At 47.3% G+C, this 18926-nt stretch overlaps 1 protein-coding gene across 16 annotated transcripts in view; it reads right to left on the reverse strand.

Moving 5' to 3' along the window:
- Positions 1-18926, reverse strand: part of RASSF7 (Ras association domain family member 7) — a 133160-nt gene that overhangs the window by 15000 nt on the left and 99234 nt on the right. For 15 of the 16 annotated variants that reach the window (XM_039535348.1, XM_039535352.1, XM_039535353.1 and 12 more), the window contains one exon: positions 3725-3879. In XM_039535348.1, coding sequence (XP_039391282.1) covers positions 3725-3827 — 103 coding nt within the window. In that variant the 5' untranslated portion in view covers positions 3828-3879. Of the gene's footprint in view, positions 1-3724; positions 3880-13516; positions 13537-18926 lie in introns of those variants that run through there. The other variant, XM_039535356.1, reaches the window with a different exon arrangement.

The following is an 18926-nucleotide window of genomic DNA, read 5'->3' on the forward strand; positions in this document are numbered from 1 at the left end:
CCGGATTCCAAGTCCTAGGCATTGAAGACTCCCCACTGAATAGCAGTGTTTTCTGCACTAGGGAAATTAAGTCCTGTAATTACCGATTACACACTGCTGGGGCTCCAGGACTCACACCACCAGTTTGTCTGCTTTCAGGATTAGACAACACAGTGGTGACGATTCCCAAGCCCTAGCTCCACTACTATCTCCACCTCTGCAGCCACCAGTGGGGAATTACGAGTCTTAAAACGTTCCTAGTGTAGATGAGCCTAAAAGGCCACATCCATTTTCATGTGTGACCTCAGGCAGGATTAGAACCTGGGTCTGCAGAGAGCCAGTCTAACATCTTATCTCACTGTACCACCTGCTAGGCCTGCTGGATGGAAAATTTGTCATTAAAAGATCATGAGCCAGCAGGTTTTCTGGGACCAGAAACATCATAACTCAGCTTCAAACACTTTCTGATGCTTCTGAGATTGAGTCAGGAGATTTCTAGCCCACAAGGTTTTGGTCCTGAGCATGTGGATGCTTCTCTACTTGCACTTCCAACTAATGATGCTGCAGGTGGAGACCTGATCTGCAGCATCAGCTCGGAGGCATATGTAACCCTGGTGGAGGGCAGGAGCACATGTTGATGGAAACTTCAGCTGCAATTTTAGTGAATTTCCAAACCACTAGACAGGATCGCTGCTCACCATTACCCGCAGGATATTCGAACAGTGCAATCAGCACTAACATGAACTTCTCAAGTTCAGGGAAACTGCAAGCACATGCTGGGTGACTCACATGGGGTGCTACCACCTGGCTTCTGCCTGCAGAAGAGCACGTGGCCACTGACTATTGTTTGTTTCTGCTGAACATCAGGGGAGGCCGAACCTGGGGCTGTTCTGCATTGCTCAACATGCTGCCGGGAGGAACACATCTGCCCAGCCCTCGCCTGCCTGCTGTGTGGCTCACTCTCCAGTACAGTGTTATGGAGCTCACAAGCCAGCAGGGCTTCTCCCCTCCCTCAGTGCAGGACACTTGTGATTAAGGTGCTGGCCTGGAACAATGGAGATAGCTCAGTGGTTTGAGCATTGGAAAAACCTGCCATGGCCTCTCACTTGTGGTTGGCCCATGCCAGCTTGCAGGGCTCAGGCTAAGAGCTATTTCACTGCTGTGTGGACACTAGAAAAAGGAAAAAAACCTGAGCTGTGCCCCTAATAAAAGCCAGTGGAGTGGCATTGTTATATAAAGGTGGCATTGTTAGAGACGGGGGTTGCCATAGCTGGAAGCCCAAGGAACAGGTGTCAAATCAGAACGTTAACAGAGCCTCTGCAGTTTTCAAAGACAGGGTTTTCTTATCCACCTTGCTCCTTGAACTGCTTCTTCCCTCTGGGAGCCCAACAATTGTGGCATTACTGTAGCTCCCATGGCCAGACTGGTGGGTACCCACACCCATCTGACCGGCTACGGGTAAAAGGTATTTATGCAGAGAGATGCCAGACTCTTCTTCCTTCTCCTTTCTAGTAACTGATGCATTACTCATGCAATCCCTTCCTTCAGTTCAGACCCCACCCCCAGTACACCTGGAACCCAGCATGGAACCTTCAGTGCAAACAGGGAGTTAGCCACAAACATGGGGACAGAGATGGGTAACAAATGAGCAGAGGCATCCTGCCAGGTAGGATATGATCGCTCACATTAATGTGTGACATTAACAACTCTCTGATGCAAAAGGTTCCTTAATGACTACATTTGGACAGACAATATACCAGAGTGGAAAGTTAGGAGTGTATCTGAATTCTACTGGGAGGGGACGGGCAGAAAAAAGGAGTGAGTTAACTGGCCAGTACCCAGGGGAAGCAGAAGCGGAAGGGAGGTTATAAACATAGTCCCACGGCATTCTTGCCAACTTTTAACACCTCACAACAAAGCAGACACTAGTCTGTCCCCTCTACAGTTGCTGTAACCTTGGGCAGAAATTGCCAAGTCAGCTGTATTCTCTCCTGGTAAAGTTCACAGCCTTCATGGGAGAACAAACATGTTTAATTCAGACAGAGGAACCTGGCTCAAACCCAAAGCTGCCACCATCACCTGGAAGGTCCCAGCGAGTCGGCAGTTTGACGTGGTGCGATGCCCCTCTCATACGGAGACAATGTTCTATAAGTGGTACATTTGTAACCACAGTGGATGGCGTGCTAAGGTTCAGGCTTTCAAGAGCCACCCCGAGTTTCTCCAGCAGGCACAGCCCGGTGGCAGGCACCAGGCAACTTATTTAGCACCATAACAGCGTTTGCCGAGCTTCCGTATTAATAGGGATTGAAATAAAAAGGTGATGTCCTAAAAGCAGAAGCCGGACGCGAGTCCCTGTGCCTGAGTGTGTGTCTATCCTGCAATCACAGGGTGTGACTGCAGCTCCCAGAGACATACCCAAGCTAGCTTTCATCTCAGCAAAGCCATGGCAGCACATGCTTCAGCATGGGCTAGTCATGCAAGTAATTACCCAGGGCTCCAGGAGGACTTGTACAGCCCAGGCTGAAGTGGGCGCTGCCTGCAGCGTCACTGCTCTGGGGCCTGAGCTAGCGAGATTATAATGACCTCGGGAACACAAGCTGCAGTCACAGCGCATGACTGCAATACAGACCTACCCTAAAGACCTTCAGAGCCAGACGCAAACTCAGGCCAAGTCTATGCTACCGCGGTAAATTGATCTAAGCTACCCTACTTCAGTTACGTGAATAACGTAACTGAAGTCGACGTAGCTAGATCCACTTACCACAGCGTCTACACCGCGCAGTGTCGATGGGAGACGCTCTCCCATCGATCTAGCGCGTCTTCACCAGACCCGCTAAATCATCACTTGCAGCAGCGCCGAGTTAGCTCTGTAGCAAAGACGTGTCTTCAGAGAGTGCGTGTGTGGAGCTGGGCCTTTTCACAAGCCAGCTGAGGCTGGGGTTCCTGAGGCAGGGCTCAGTATTTATGGACAGAGGGTTACTGGAGAGAAGCTGACATTGGCCCATGATTTAGCTAGTGCAAAATGGGGCACCCACCAGTGCCAGAAGAAGTTGGCGCCTATACATCCTAGCGTGAGCAGCTTAGATCCCAAGTGAGGCAGTGCTGAAAGACACAGCTGTACCAATGCAATTAAACACACTTGTGATTCCACAGACGATTGTTTGCACCACGCTGTTTATGTGGCAAAGATCTACGAGAATTTTGCTGTGCCCTCCCTGTGGCAAAGACAGCCTCATGCTGCCCTGAGGTCTCCTCCTTCCTCAACCAGAGATTACTGTGCAGATGTGGACACAAATTTAATTATGAAGAGATTGGCGGGTTCTGAGGCGGGGGAGGGGGTGGAAGCAGGACTATTTTAGTGATCTTAAATTTTTAAAAGGTTGAAAGTTAAAACCCGTTATCAAAGAAGTACTGGCCTGGGTCAAGCCTTTTGTGTTAGAAATGTAATAGAGTTTAGAACTAATCCACCAAGAGACAGTGTTGGCTGCTGGTGACAACAGGGGACTGGAGTCAGGACTCCTGGGTTCTAGTCCCATCTCTGCCACTCACTGGGAGACTCCCTGGGGAAAGTTACTTCCTCTGTATGTCTCAGTTTCATCCAGCTCCAAAGTGGATAATAATCCTTGACCACATCACAGGAAAGACTTGAGAATGTATAGAAGCACTTTCTCAGGTATTGCAATAAAAACTGATGTCGGTCATTAACCAAACTTCACCAGACATAGTGATTCAACACATTACTTACCAATAGCCCGTGCCAATGCTATGACCACCTCCTGGCATGTGGTCTGATCTGAGACGCCACACACAACCCGCTGGATACCATCAACCCAGACCTTCAGCTCCATCACCAAAGTTGCAGAGAAATTAGACTCTCTGGACCATCGCAATGTGGCTTCCCTGTAGGGATAGAAAACAAGTGCTTGATTTCATGTGTGCGGTCTGATCTAACGTGCCAGCCCCTAAACACTTCACAGCAATCAAATTAACAGGCATGCAAGATTCCCCTACAGAATGCCCATTTGTCAAAACAGCCAAGAGGCAATTTGTTAATGACAAGAATGGGAGTTAGCCAATGGAGCCATGTTTCGGGGGCCTAAGACCAGCTACCATTTGACATAGCTTATTTCAAAAAGAGCTTTAGAAGAATACAAGACATTTTAAAGGCAGAGGGAACACACCTTTAATGCCAACATCTCGGTGCGATCATCCCAAGCAGCAAGCGGTATCCCACACTTTACTGGACCTAAAACCAGCTGCTTGAAGCCACTCAGCTCAGCTCTTTGCCCCTCGCCCTGTTCCCTGGCTTCTTGTAAAGACCACCAGAAATTAGTTTGTCTTAAAAGAAGTCTCGAGTCCAGGATTGGGCCTAGGTCAAGAGGAATTTGTTCATCCCATTGTAAAGCCAGTAACATGGGCAGGTCTCAGGGAGCAGTTCCAGCATCCAACAGATATCACTAGCTTGCACTTTTCACCTGACACTCCCAGGTTAATCCTGGTTGGAATCGCTTGCTCATAGCTGGCTGTGGCTGCCAGCACTGCCACTGTCAAAGCAGGGGATATGCTACACTCAGGTTTTAAGTCCTACTAGACACAAGTCTTTCTCTTGCCAGTTTCACAGGCCACCATCCACCCTGAACAATAAATGGGGATAAGACGTGCAAGTCACAATGACTCCATAATCCTCCACTCCCAGACAGCTTCAGAAAGTACTTAATGTATCAGCTAACAGTTACCTTGCCTTCCCCCGCCTCTTCTCTGAACCTCTATCTACATGGAGATTTTAACCATGGGAGAACTACATTTAAACAACTCATTACCACTCAGACACCACAGGAATGAGTAGGGCACAATGCCCAGATGTTGCCAGCTGGCGTGACAGAGCTGGACTGAGATCAGAAACTGTGTTGAACAGTTTATAATTCGATACTAACTAGGCTCCGGGTGTATATAGCAGCCATAAATAGCACTGCAAATAAAACCTGCAGCTCTGTTTCAGTTGCTGTTTGCCAACATTCAAATGGGCAAGGCTTCGTTCACACCCATCCCACAGATTAAAGGAAGCTTGTGATCACAGAGTCATCCAATCAGAATGCAGAAACCATTTCATGAAAAGTGGGTGACCAATCACAGAGTTTGAAAACAGAGAATCATAGATATGTAGGGCTGGATGGGACCTTGAGAAGTTATCCAGTCCAGCCCCCTGAGCTGTGGCATGGCCAAGTTAACCTAGACCATCCCTGACAGGTGTTTGTCCAACTTGTTTTTAAAAGCTTCTGATGATGGGGACTCCCCAGCCTCTCTTGAAATCTATTCCAGAGCTTAACTACCCTTGTCATTAGAAAGTTTTTCTAAATCTCCCTTGCAGCAGATTAAGCTCATTGTTTCTTGTCCTACCTTCAGTGGACATGGAGAACAACTGATCACCCTCCTCTTTCTAACAGCCCTTGATATTGGAAAACTGTTATCAGATCTCCCACCTCAGTCTTCTTTTCTCAAGACTACACCTGCCCAGTTTTTTCTAACCTTTCCTCACAGGCCAGGTTTTCTAAGCCTTTTGTCATTTTTGTTGCTCTCCTCTGGACTTTTTCCAGTTTGTCCACATCCTTCCTAAATTATCACTAGGTATTTTCAACCGCCTGTAGGCTAAAATTTGTTCCCATAAAGTGACTGAATAATTAACAGACTCACCAGTAAAACTCACTGTTCACAGGCAATTTGGAAGCTGAATAAAGGGGTTAGAGTTGAGTAAATTGTTCATTGCAAACATTTTAGCTAGTTGCTGGCATGATTTGGCTCGGTCTACATTGGCCAGCCAAAATGCGCTTTCCCTCATTGTTTCCTTGTGCTCCCAGTCAGTCTGTCTCCACCTGTTGTCACTTGTCTTATATCTAGATTACAATCTCCTCAAGACAGTGACTGTCTTTGTTCTGTGTTTGTACAGTGCCTGGTACACCAGGGCCTACTCGACGTCAGTGGTACTGCAAAGCAAACACATAATGGGTCTGCACCTTGTTTTAGTTTATTTAAAAGATCTGAGGTGTTTTCCAGCTTGTGCTTTTAGCTTTAGAAATATGAAAAATGTCAGGTCGCTTCTCCCTTGTTCTTGCTGGGTGAAGCAAGGCAGGAAGCACACTAGATACCTAATAGTAATCGACACAGATTACATGAGCCACTTATCCAACAACATTCGTATGGTCTGAATCAGCTTCACATCAAAACTATGAAAAGAATCCTGAGTGAGGACACCTTGAGCTGCTACTCACACACTGGAATCCTAACTAGAAAGCCATTCTGCTGGACACAATGCCACACCTTGGTATGTTCTCTGCTGTCAGCCAAAGCAAACTCCAGAAATAATGCTTCACCCAGGAAGAGAACACAATGCTCGGAGATGCCTAGAAAGTTGGGGGAGGCAGGTTCAACTCAACTGGCTAAATGCTTTGAATTCCTCTCTCGCTACACCTAGGAACCCGCGTTCACTATCTTTACGTGACTAACTCTGACATCTTAACTATTCACTGCTATTGCCAGAAGACTGGGAAAAGGCAGGTGTAACTAGAAGCATGAGTGTTTAAGAGAATGCACTGCATATGTATCTTCAAGTGATGGATGAACTACAGAATGTTTGGAGACTTAGCCAAAGTCTATCTGAACCACAGGCACCGACTTTCCAATGTGCTGGCGGGTGCTAGACTCCCGGCTCTGCCCCAGGCCCTGTCCCCATTCCACCCCTTCCCAAAATGTCCCACCCCCACCCTGCCTCTTCCTGTCAGCTTCTGCCCCCTCCCCCAGAGCACGCTGCTCCTTGCCCCTCTGATCGCAGCGGGAGGGAGGTGGGGGGGGGCGGTGCTGATTGGCGGGGTCGCGGGAAGCACTGGGGGGAGGGGAGGAAGCCAATGGGGAACTGCCGGTGGGTGCTCAGCACCTACCATTTCCCCCCCCCCATGGGTGCTTCAGCCCCAGAGCACCCACGGAGTTGGTGCCTATGATTTGAACTCTCTGCTCTACACAAGGGCGACGGCAGCCTGGCTGAATGAGGGAGATTCCACAACCTTCTGCTCTAGTTGGGTGGGCAGGACCACCCCAGGAATAGCTCTTCCCTACAGGATTTCAATACTTTCCCAAGCCAGCAAGGGCTGAAGTATGTGATCATGGAATTAAAAACCAAAACAAACAAACAAAAAACCACCACTTTGAAAGATACTTGGTTTGTGTTTTGGGCAAGGATGGGATGAGGGAAGGAAGCAACATTTGAAAGTTATTAATTTCTATTACAGTAACCCTTAGGAACCCACTGAAGAACATAAGAACAGCCATACTGGGTCACAATGCAGGTGCTCTAGAGGGAATGGAACAGAACAGGTTATCATCAAGTGATCCATCCCGTCACCCATTCCCAGCTTCTGGCAAACAGAGGCTAGGGACACCATCCCTGCCCATCCTGGCTAATAGCCATTGATGGACCTATCCTCCATGAACGTATCTAGTTCTTTCTTTAACCCTATTATAGTCTTGGCCTTCACAACATCCTCTGGCAAAGAGTTCCACAGGATCAATACCCCACTGGGCTAGGAACCAAACAGACATAACTAAGTTAGCCAAAGCTACTACGGGAACTAATTCATGGAGACAGTCACATTATACACAACAGTGAAGTAATTCTGCTACAGGCCCCCTTGTCTCCCCAAAAATTTACATCTGACTGGAAGCAGCTGGTTTTAAAACACTCCATGATGAATTCCGGCTGTTCTAGCATGGTGTGAGTGACCAGCATGGATGGGGCTGAGTTAGAGATGGTACAAGCTGCTGCTTTCAGATCAAAATAGGACCTTTTCGCAAGACTGGACATGGGTTTCATAGTTTGGACTCATCTCTAGCCTAGAAGAGTCTCTGAACTCCATTAACCCCCTTCCACAACAGCCAGAGTACAGACCAAATTACTACTGGAAACTGGTTCAGGCTATTTAAAAGGGGTTCCAGTTTCCCAGCCCAGCATATACAGAACCCAAAACAAGATGGCATCTCAGTGTCTGGCTGGGTAGTGGCTGCTGAATTTTCTCTGGCAATTATTTCTGGCTGGAAATCTGTTTTTTTTTCTCCTGCAACGATAACGCCCAGGTATTTCCGCTGAGAGCATGAGTTCTCGTGGGTTAGTTGGATTTATTCCTTCTTTTTATTTCAATTACTCCAACAAGTTGGCAACAACTCACTGGGGATTTTCCAGGCAATAACTGAAGCAGGAAAAGCAGCTCTCAGTCATTCTCCCCACCCCAGCAGTGTATTGTTTACTCCCAGTTATCTTTGACTGGGAGGAATAAAAAGACCTTCACAAAACAGCATAAGCCATTAAAAGGTTTCCCACATGTACCAGAGGGTGTGCTAAAGAACACCTCAGAGCTCAGATTGCCTTTGACAAACTCATCACTATAGAAGGGCTTTGTCAGAGTCCCCCACCAAGTTTATTAGCGTTCGAGTGAAACTCACTACTTAATGCTTTACAATGAGACACTAGGAGGCCATGTCTATACTCAGAAGAACATATCAAGTTAGAATAACAACATTTCCAGTGCCTTGACCCCAGGTTAGACGAGAAGTGTACTGGGACTCCTGCTCCCATAAGTTTCAAGATCTCCCCATCCTCACCATCTAGCCACAAAGAAAGGAGTACAGTCACAATCTCCCGAAAGCTGTTGCGAAGGCCAGGCTGAGAACCTGTGTGTTAATGCACATGTTCTACTTAGCGTGAGGTTGCCCTTACTGTGGACAAGGACAGTTGTGTTTAAGGATATTAGTTGGTCCTGGTTAACCGTAGAGTCTGATTTGACAGGATCCAATTAGCAATAGCAAGTTTGCATCTTTATGTATATCACATGGAAGGATTGGAAATGCACAGTTTAAATACTGGGGATCACCCAGCAACCATGAAGACCTGAACAGAATGGTTAGCCTGAGACACTGCATGGCTGGCAGCTTTTGAAGATGCTACTCATCCTCTGCCCCATGTCTTGCCTCTCTCCAGGCCTGTCCTACCCTGTTTGATGATGGGTACCAAACACAGCTCCCTGACTGCACTGAAAACGGCTGTCTCCCTGGCAGAGACAGGGTCCAGCACCCATTTTAGCAACGAGTGGCAGACTTTACTCTCACCATGCTAGACCCTGGCAAAGCCAGCAAGGCACTTCTTTTCAACTTCAGCTGAGTGGGACTGGGTGAGCGGCATACGACACCCACCGGGATGGAGCCTGTACTGCACACACCCCCCGTAGGTCCAAAGCAGCTCTTTGCATTATCTGCATTTCCCCCCACCCCTCATGAACCCCACCTCCCTAGTTCAGGGGATGCCTTTTAAAGGTCAGGGAAGTAACCAGGGTGATTAATGTGAGAGAGGGCCTTTTCATGGCTGCCTTGATTTACAAGGTTATGGCCACTGCTAGTATGTGGAGGAGGGTGGGAACAGCCTTCAGACAGCAGCCTGCTAGTCATCTCAGCAGCTTGTTTGAATGCATCACTCCCTGGGTGAGGGTGGGGATGGAGGAATCCTGACCACCTGCGCAGAGGAGGGATTAGCAGAGCTTGGTTCATTCATGAAAGGAAAGGGGGGGGGGGGAAATCTTTCCTAAAACCAAACCCAGCTCTGAGTCCAAAGAAATGGCCTTGCTGAAGGTGTGGTTTCTTCAAGCTCTCACCCAAGGACACGTACATCTGGTCACTCCAATAGAGCGACAGATGCGTCAGTACTCTAGCTCTCTGCATAGAGCAGGGGAGGCTTTACAGGGGCCATGGAGGAGAAGGGTTTCATATGATGTGTCCCATTTCGGATTTTCTGGCAGCAGCTGCCACATCCATGTTCAAGGCCCAGATTCTCCTCCCAGTTAATGGGAGTTTTGCTGCTGACTTTAATGGAAGTAGGACCTGGCTCATTGTGAAGCAGTTTCCCACCTCCTTTTCTGCTCTCCTGCAGTAACAGTCTCCACTAGACCTTGACTATACTTTGCCCAAGAAATCTGGACCTGGACAAAAAAATAATTACCCCCGCCATACAGTCTCTTCCTCATTTTAAGTGAGGTCTCTCTTTCACACACTCATTTCGTCTGAGGTGAGAGGTGTCTCCATTTCAGTTTCACCTTAGACACGTTCTAGAGTTGGCCTACGTGGGTTTGACGTGTGTCTCATGGATTCTAGTTTGTGTGTGATCACTGGTTCTTTATGTGGTAAGCTCGGTCTTGGTTTTGCACGATCTGCAATAGTACCACCGTCTGCTAGCATGAAGACTACTGAGGGGACTGATAGCTACCTAGCTTGCTGTGGTTTTTCACCTTCTTTCCAGTAGGCAGCATACGTTACGCTCACTGATCTTTGATAAATTGGCTATTGTAGATCCCCACAGCCAAGCACCTGAACAATCCTAAGACAAACTGACCTGCCAAGGATTTTAAATATTTGGGCTTGTGCCCTTTATCATGTACAAAGGCAGGCCTGAAAGATGAGTCTTTTAAAGCTTTCCTCACCCTGCTTTTGCTTTTTTTAAACCCTAGAAAGTCAGCTCTGGTCTTCCCTGAATTTGCTCAGAGGGCCTATAGGTTGCCTTGGAGAACGTACGTGGTGAGCTCTCATGCCTTACCCCAGGAGGCTCTCAGACTGGGGTCTATGGAGAGCTGGCTGCTCATATGATGCTGGCTCCTTCTCATTTCCAGCTCTACAAAAGGCTGCTAAAAATAGTTTCTTAACATGGCTTTTCCACATGAGCCATCACTTCAGTTGCCAGAGGCCTATTATTCAGTCAGCAGGAGGGCATGGTGTCCACGGGACAGTCTTCCTATTAAGACGGGCTGCACACAACGATCGAGTGCATGAGAGGAGGGCTGCATGAGGGAACTAGATGTGACAGACACTCAGCTTTGGTTAAAAAATGCATTTCTAGGCCTTCTTCCATGCAAAAAGCCTTAAAAACAGTCCCGACACAAATAGACTATTAGGCCTCAACAGAACAAGCAGCTGAGCCCAATTTAAGCAGCATACCTGGGATGATAATTTGTTGCATTCCTGCAGTGCCTAGTAGCCCCAACTAAGATCAAGGTCCTAATGTGCTAGGTGCTGTATATACACTAGTAAGGGATGGTCCCTGCTCCAAAGAGCTTACAGTCTAAATAGACAAGACACAGTCTGGTGCAAGGGGAAATAGAGGCACAGAGAGGGGAAGTGACTTGCCCAAGGTGATACAGCAAATCAGTGGCAGAGTGGGGAATAGAATCCAGTCTCCCAAATCCCAGTACAGTGCCCTATCTGCTGGACCTCCACTAATTCGGAGAGGATTCCTTCCACCCCAATTTTTGATGATTCTATCAAAGAATCATCATGTCAACCCTCCCCAAAGTCCGTTTTTTTGTTTTTGTTTTTTTACAGTGATGCAATAAATGGCAAATAGGAAGTCAGAAAAAAATGGTTCTGCAGGCTTCCCCAGACTGGTGGCTCTCTTGATGATGTTAAAGAATATGTATTTCCGCTGCTGGGAAAGTCTGCAAGAGAATAAGATTTATGCTAGTTTTTATTTACCAATCCCCTATGTTGACTGGCTCTGGTTACTTCATCCCATTCTCATAGGTTTCTGAGATTGTAATAGTAGCTGGAGTCAGTCATTGGGCCAGAAGCACTTTTCTCATTTCTTGCTTCCCCCTTCGTGCTTTGTTAGAATAAAGGAGGCATCCCTGTTAGTCTGGATGCAGTGCTAAGTCTGCAATTGTATCCTCCTTGTTCATCCCCTTTCCTTCACAGCCAGCTTTGCAGGAACAAAGCTCTAAAAGAGTCACCTACCCCAGCTGCAGCCCAGAGCATCTTCCATAACTGCATCCAAGCTGCAGATCCTCTAAGGCACTGCCCAAGTCAGATGTCCACATGCACGAGCATAACCAGAGCACAGGAAGAGCCACGCTATGCCAGTTGGTACCATCTGCTTCCAAACCCACCACAAAACCCTTTAGTCAGAGTGGGTTAGTCACATTGAGAACAGAACCCAAGAACGTTTTTCAGGAGACACTGACTCATGGGTGACTCCGCATCCACCTGTACCAGTCATCCCTGCAATGACGTCACCACACACATACCCTCAGAGTTGGATCCCCACCTGGGCTTGCTACCAAAGCCACTACTTGTCAATACCGCCCAAGGCACCATCAGCCCATGCCAGACTTTCCCCCATTCTGCATGACTCAGGCAGAGGAGGAAATGGAGTGGCAGGGATGCCAAGTAAACAGACCTGGCAGTGTAGGAGTCAAACGATCAGGAGGGAAGAAGAATACATATGATGAGAGAAGGTGGGCAGAGCAAGAGAATAAGCCAATACTGGAGGGAAGATGAGGGTAGACATGGAACGGGGTAAGAGAAGACACACCAGCCAGAGAACCCCCAAGCTAAATATTAAAGTTCTCAGCTCCGTGGGAGGAACAGGACTTGGAAGGAAAGGAGAAGGGTCAATATTTGCCCCACAGAAACCTCAGCGACAACGGATTTCCCTCACATATAAGATAATATCAGCTAGACTGCAAATATGGTCTGGGTCTTCTTCTAGGACTTCTATCCCATTGTATTATTTCTCAGATGGATGGTGGTGACGGGCTCCCTCCAGACCCACAATGTTGCTTGCACCGTGCCTAAGCACCTTGTTATCAGCCTACTGGTATCGCTTCAGAAAGCAACGGAGAGCAAGGTCCACAAAATTATGAGTTTATGTCATTACTCTGGTAGAGAGACTGGCTTAGTCCCTCCACCCCAAGGAGGTCTGCTGTCTTAAAGGGACAGTGTCAATTTACACCACATTGATTTTTTTTATCCTACTATTGATATAACACACAAAACTACAATTGAAAGATTAGAGAAAAAAATACTTCCTCGAATCTTCTACACTTGGCATTACATCAAAGAGCCCATTTCACAGTTTACTGTTGGTGCAAGTCTCTGAGTCAGTGACGGAGAAGAGAAAAACATTTGAATAAATATGACATTAACCCCTCCTCCCCTCAAAAAGGCACAGGGATTTGGGGCAGATGTAGTACCTCAAGCTACATTTCACTCATTTTTTTAAATTGACTATATTTCAAGTGGACAATGTTCCTTTAATCCATTTGTAATCCTTCCCATGCCTGCATGTCATATTCTCTAAATGGATTGCTCTATAGCAATGTCAGGTTCGAGGCATCAGAATTTCTTGGAAAGCATTTAACAACTGAATAGGCCATCTGGTTGCTACACGCCCTCTCGCTGTCAGGTGGAGGAGGGAGATTAGCTCATACATTTGGTCTTCATGGCAAAAACTGGTTCCTTGTTACGTGGCAGTGCCTACATGACTGCCGACAGTATGTACCTTGATATGGCTAGGCAAGGTCAGCTCTATACCCTTCATCTGCAGCTGACCCCATCTGGCTACACTGCATTACAAACTACCTGTGCCTTGTCTCCACCAGGATTTTACAGTCTGACAGGTATCACTGTTTTGCAGGGAAGACATAGCTATCGAAAAACACATAAAAATCAGACTCACTTGCCGTTCTCCGATAGGCGACGAGGAAGCAAGCTGGACAGCACAGCCTTGTGTGTACCAATCTACTTCCAGACACACACAGCTGTTTTCATGCCCTGGTAGCAAAGTTTACTTTGTGCATGTCAGAAAAAATTGTCTAGCCCTATTGCCATTTGCTATAGCCCTATCCAGCTGACTACCTCTGGCAATCATTAACCCACATTCCTCCAGCAGTCTCCCTCCCAGGGCACAAAGGGTGGGGGGCGGGGGAGAAGAGATTTAAAAAAAAAAAAAAAGCCAGCTGAACTGGAGCTAATCACAAAGCAGAGTGACTAACAATTCTCTTCTGTTTATGGCTAACATAAGACTCCCTCCCCCACCCCAGGTAAGACATTCCTGCACAGTGATTCTCCGCCCTGGCATATTTCTGTGAGGAAGCAATACCAGCAGGCAGCATGGACAGGGACTTCCCCCCCCGCCGTGTCTCTCTAACAACAGAAGTTAAACCTTTGCGGATTGTGTAGTTTGGGAAAAAAAACCACAAATACATCATTGAAAAAAACAAAAACCAAATACATCATCTCTTCTGCCTTCTACACCAGCCACCGACATCTCCTTGAAGCCCTCTCCATTCTCTTCCTGATTCTCTTCTCCACTAGTGCCCTCTACAACCGCCTTCAGGTGACCTCATCCACTGCCCTGGTTTTGTACCACTTGTGCACCAAAGGCTCAAACCCACCTGCCCACCCTTGCCCTCTGCCCAAGCCGAGGGATCCCGCCACTTCCTTGTACTAAACGTGGCAAAAACTAAACTCATCGTTCCTCCAACACCCTCTTCCCCATCCCTGTTATCGTCTCCTCTAAAACAGCGTTTTTCAAAGTGCGGGTTGCGACCAAGTACTGGGTCGTGACACGTCAGGCACTGGGTCGCTCTAGTCAACACCGCCGACCGGGACGTTAAAAGTCCCATCAGCGGTGCTGCCCAGCTACCTGCTCCGATATCGCGTTGTGCCCGGAAGCTGCCAGCAGCGGGTCGGGCTTCTAGACGGGGGGGGCCACAGGGCTCTGCGCACTGCCCCTGCCCTGAGCACCAGCTCCGCACTCTCACTGGCCAGAACCGGGGGGGGGGGGTGCCTGTGGGCAAGAGAAGCGCGGAGCCGCTTGCATGCCTCTGCCTAGGAGCTAGATGTGCTGCTGGCCGCTTCAGAAGCAGTGCAGTGCCAGGACAGGCGGGAAGCCTGCCGCTGCACCCCCACTGAGCCGCTGACTGGGAGCCGCCAGAGGTAAGACTGTGCCTCAACCCCGTATCCCAGCCCTGAGCACCCCCAAACCCAGAAACCCTTCCTGCACCCCAAACCCCTCATCCCAGCCCCACCCCAGAGTCTGCACTCCCAGCCCAGAGCCCTGACCCCTTCCTGCATCCCAACTCCCTGGGACAGCCTATAGCCCCCTCCCACACCCTGAACCCCTCATTCCCGGCCCTACCCTGCAGCCCTCACCCCAACCCTCTGGCCCAGCCCTGAGCCCCTCCCACACCCTAAACCCCTCATCCCCAGCTTCACTGGGTCGTGGGCATCAACAATTCTCTTCAACTGGGTCCCCAGGAAAAAAGTTTGAAAACCGCTGCTCTAAAACGTCTCATCGCTCAGCCTCCTAATGCTGGGGTTGCCTTTGCCTCCTCCTCGTCTCGCCCCCAAACGCTCTCTGGTTCTTTTTGTTGCTTCTCCCTCTAAAGGCCTTTCTAAAATTCATCCCTCACCCAGTCCCAAGATCAGGCTCTCTCCTGTCCCTCCACAACTCCCCTCTCCTCAACCAGCACCTAACACAAACACTTTCCCTTCCTCCTGCCCTGACCAAAGCACCTCTCTCCTCAAGGCCCTTCACTGGTGGCCTAGGTGTAAAAAGAAAGCCTCGTCCTGGGTACCAGGGCTCTGCCCCTGTCTAGCTGCCTCTCAAACAGATATTGTTTGCGTGCACCCAGCTCATGAAGCAATCTGGATCGCTCTCTCGTGTGACCCGTCCGCTTCATTATTTACCACTCTCCCGGTCTGTGTCTCATCTGCAAACTATCAGTGATGATTTTCTGTTTTCTTCCAGGTCATTGATATAGATGTCAATGGCAGAGAGCCAAGAATCAATCCCTGTGAGACCCCACTAGGAATGTACCCATTCAGAGATGACTACCCATTTTCAAATTACGTTTTGAGTCCTGGCAGTTAGCCAGTTTTAAATCCACTTAATGTATGGCGTGTTCATTTTGTATCATTCTAATTTCTTAATCAAAATGTCATGTGGTGCCAAGTGAAATGCCTTACAGGTGTTTAAATATATTACATCAACTCTGTTACCAATCAAAATTTTAGTCTTGTTAAAAGAAATATCAAGCTAGTTTGACAGGATCTATTTTCCATAAATTATGTTGACTGGCATTAGCGACCCTCCTTTAATTCTTAATTAATCAGCTCCTATATCAGCCATTACATTATTTTGTCTGGGATCAATATCAGGCTGATAGGCTTGTAATTACCTGTGTCATCTTGTTTGCCCTTTTTAAATGTTGACACAACATTAGCTTCATTCCAGTCCTCTGGAACTTCCCCAGTGTTCCAAGAGCTACTGAAAATCAACCTAATGGACCAGAGAGCTTCTTGGCCGGCTCTTTTAAAACTCAGCTACGAGTTATCTGGGCCTAAAATGGTGAATTGTATTCTGCACTGAAAGCATTTGATCTTCAAAGTGAATGTGGCTAAGGCCAAAGACATTAAATGAATTCAGCATTACAGTGAAATCCAAGGTTATAGGAACCACAATGGAGTAGCACTGAAAGAAACAACCGACTTGATAGTTGTAGATGTTTGTGCAGTAAACTTTGGAAGAGGCAAATCTTCGGACTCCTCCTGGGCTACATTTTCTGAGGAAAATCCTCTGTTATTTTTTAATATTAACTACAATCAGTACGTAAGGGGAAGTAGGTGCAAGTGTAATATTCTTAACTTCTATCATGTACTTCAGAAGTAACATTCGATTTTAGTTCTGCCTCAGTTGTAGATACTTTTAAAAAACACACACACACACCCCTTGTGGCCTCCAGCTGTGTATTATCCAGAAGTTCTTAAATGTTCCCCAGAAACAGGAGTAGAAGAAAATCCAGCACTCGAGTCATATAGCAATCTCTCCCAAATAAGTACTGTCAACATCAAATTTTAAACTCTCATTATATACGATACCATATTAAGTTTCTAGGCTTGTGAAGGTGACCTTCCAAAAGCAGTTCCAGTACCTCTGCTAGTATTCATAGCTTTGCGCCAAGCTGTAAAACTCAGATCAGAATTCCCTCAATTTTCAGGGATGCTATTCAGAATCCTGTAGGCAGCACTGAAACTGACAAGAATTGGGTCAATTTCTCATTGCTGCTTTAAAAAGCTATAAGCAGCAGCACCGACAGGCAGTGGACCTACCACTGTGGACTCCCAAACATCAGAGATTAAGGGAAGGAGAGAGTGCAAAAGACATTTCCACAGTACAGCAACAAATAAGAGACCAACCTGCTCGACATGGAAACATCAGATTTTCCTAGCTACATCACTCAGAGTTGTTAAAAATTTCACACCTTGAGTACCATCATTAGGTCTACCTAGTCCCCGGTGTAGACGCAGCTAAGTTGATGGAATAATTCTTTGGTCAACCTAGCTACTTCCTCTTGGAGAAGTAGATTAACTACATCAATCTCTAGCTTGCTTATATATACCTGCCCCTGGAAATTTCCACTACTTGCATCCGAAGAAGTGAGTATTCACCCATGAAAGCTCATGCTGCAAAACGTCTGTTAGTCTATAAGGTGCCACAGGATTCTTTGCTGCTTTTACATCAATGGAAAACCCCCTTCTGTCAATGTAGGAAGTGTCTACACTAGAGAGCTGCAGCAGCACAGCTGCACCACTGTGGCTTGTGAAAGTAGAATGAATTATATTGTAGAAGTAGAATGAATTAAATAAATGCTGTATGTTCCTTTAAGCAGGAATGAGGAATGTTGAGATAAAGTTGTCAGGAAGAGGAACATTAAGGTATGGAACAATGGGTCCACTTAAACTGATGGTGGGACATTAACAGGAGTTGGTGAGAGTTAATAAGGACATAAAGATGTGTGTCTAGCCAGGTAAATTGATCAGTTCTGCTCCCTTTGTAATCTTGTTAATTTCGTGCCCTTTTATCTTTATAAATAAGGTGGTTTGAGCCTTGTATGGCACTCACATTTTCTGGGTGTATTAGCAGAGCACTTTTGCTAATAAACAAACAGAGTGGTCTGAAAAACTGAGTCCTGAGTCTGACTTTGACAGGCTGTACCACTGTAGCAACTGTAGTGTAGATGTACCCCGGGTGGTAGAGCAGCAGAGACCATACCCCACTCTCAGCAGCAAGAGGTTTAGAATGGGGGACAGAGAAGGATGCGAGAGGAGTTTGGAGGCCCTTTGAATTTGTCTAACACTCACTATTCAAAGGCTACATACTACAGATGAAACTCCCAAGCGACATCTAGGGAGAGCACCCTGGAAGGAATCCCAGCAGCTCCAAGGGTATTTCTTTTGCATTAGGACACTGGGATCCCCATCTTTCTCATCAGTCTTTGTGCTAACAGGTTTAGTCTGCTGTCAAGGTTCATGGCCACTGAGAGGATTTTTGGGGGCACAGGGAAAGAAATGGGAGAAAGAAACAGTAGGGATGGACACATGCTTTCTGCATGAGTTAAGTTAATTCAATTCTACAGTTGACATCTTTCAAACAGTAATCACACAAACTTCTCTAAAGCTACTAAGCACGTGTTCACTTCCTACAAGTAGGCGGGGAAAGAGGGCAGCTGGGGCCACTTCATTCTTCCCCAATCTACATTTGCCGATTTTGTTACAATCCTTGATCTATTCCCAACAGACGTGGGCATGCTCTCTTACCACGTACGGAACATTTACAGTCTTCAGACTGCTTCAAGCACATCTACCAAAAATCCCAAGACACCCTTCCTCAGGCACAAAACCTGCTGACGGAACAGGATCTGCCCACTGAACTGCCTTCTCAGCATAGCCTCAGCTTGTAACAAGATGGGCCTCAATCCTTTTGTGTCTAATCCTCCCTCTCCTTAATCCACCCCTGCCCAATTCTTCCCTGTGCAATCAACTGTGTGCAAGCAAGCCCTTGTTTTAGGATTTAGGAGGTGGGGTTGGGGGGCTAAGCATAGAAGAGGCCTGGTTAAGGGGGCAGGGTTTTCCCCCCACCTGCATGTATACTCAGCCAAGCTATCAAGAGTGTCATTGAGACAGCTGCTGCTCACACAGCTCCTTCAGGTGAGCAGTTTACAGCAGTCAGGGGTACAAAAAACTGGGACAAATACATTAGAAAGAGTGACCAGGGTGTGCCCAGGACACACAATCACCAAATT

This window comes from Mauremys reevesii, linkage group 4, assembly GCF_016161935.1.
Source record: "Mauremys reevesii isolate NIE-2019 linkage group 4, ASM1616193v1, whole genome shotgun sequence".
Classification (NCBI taxonomy): Eukaryota; Metazoa; Chordata; order Testudines; family Geoemydidae; genus Mauremys; species Mauremys reevesii.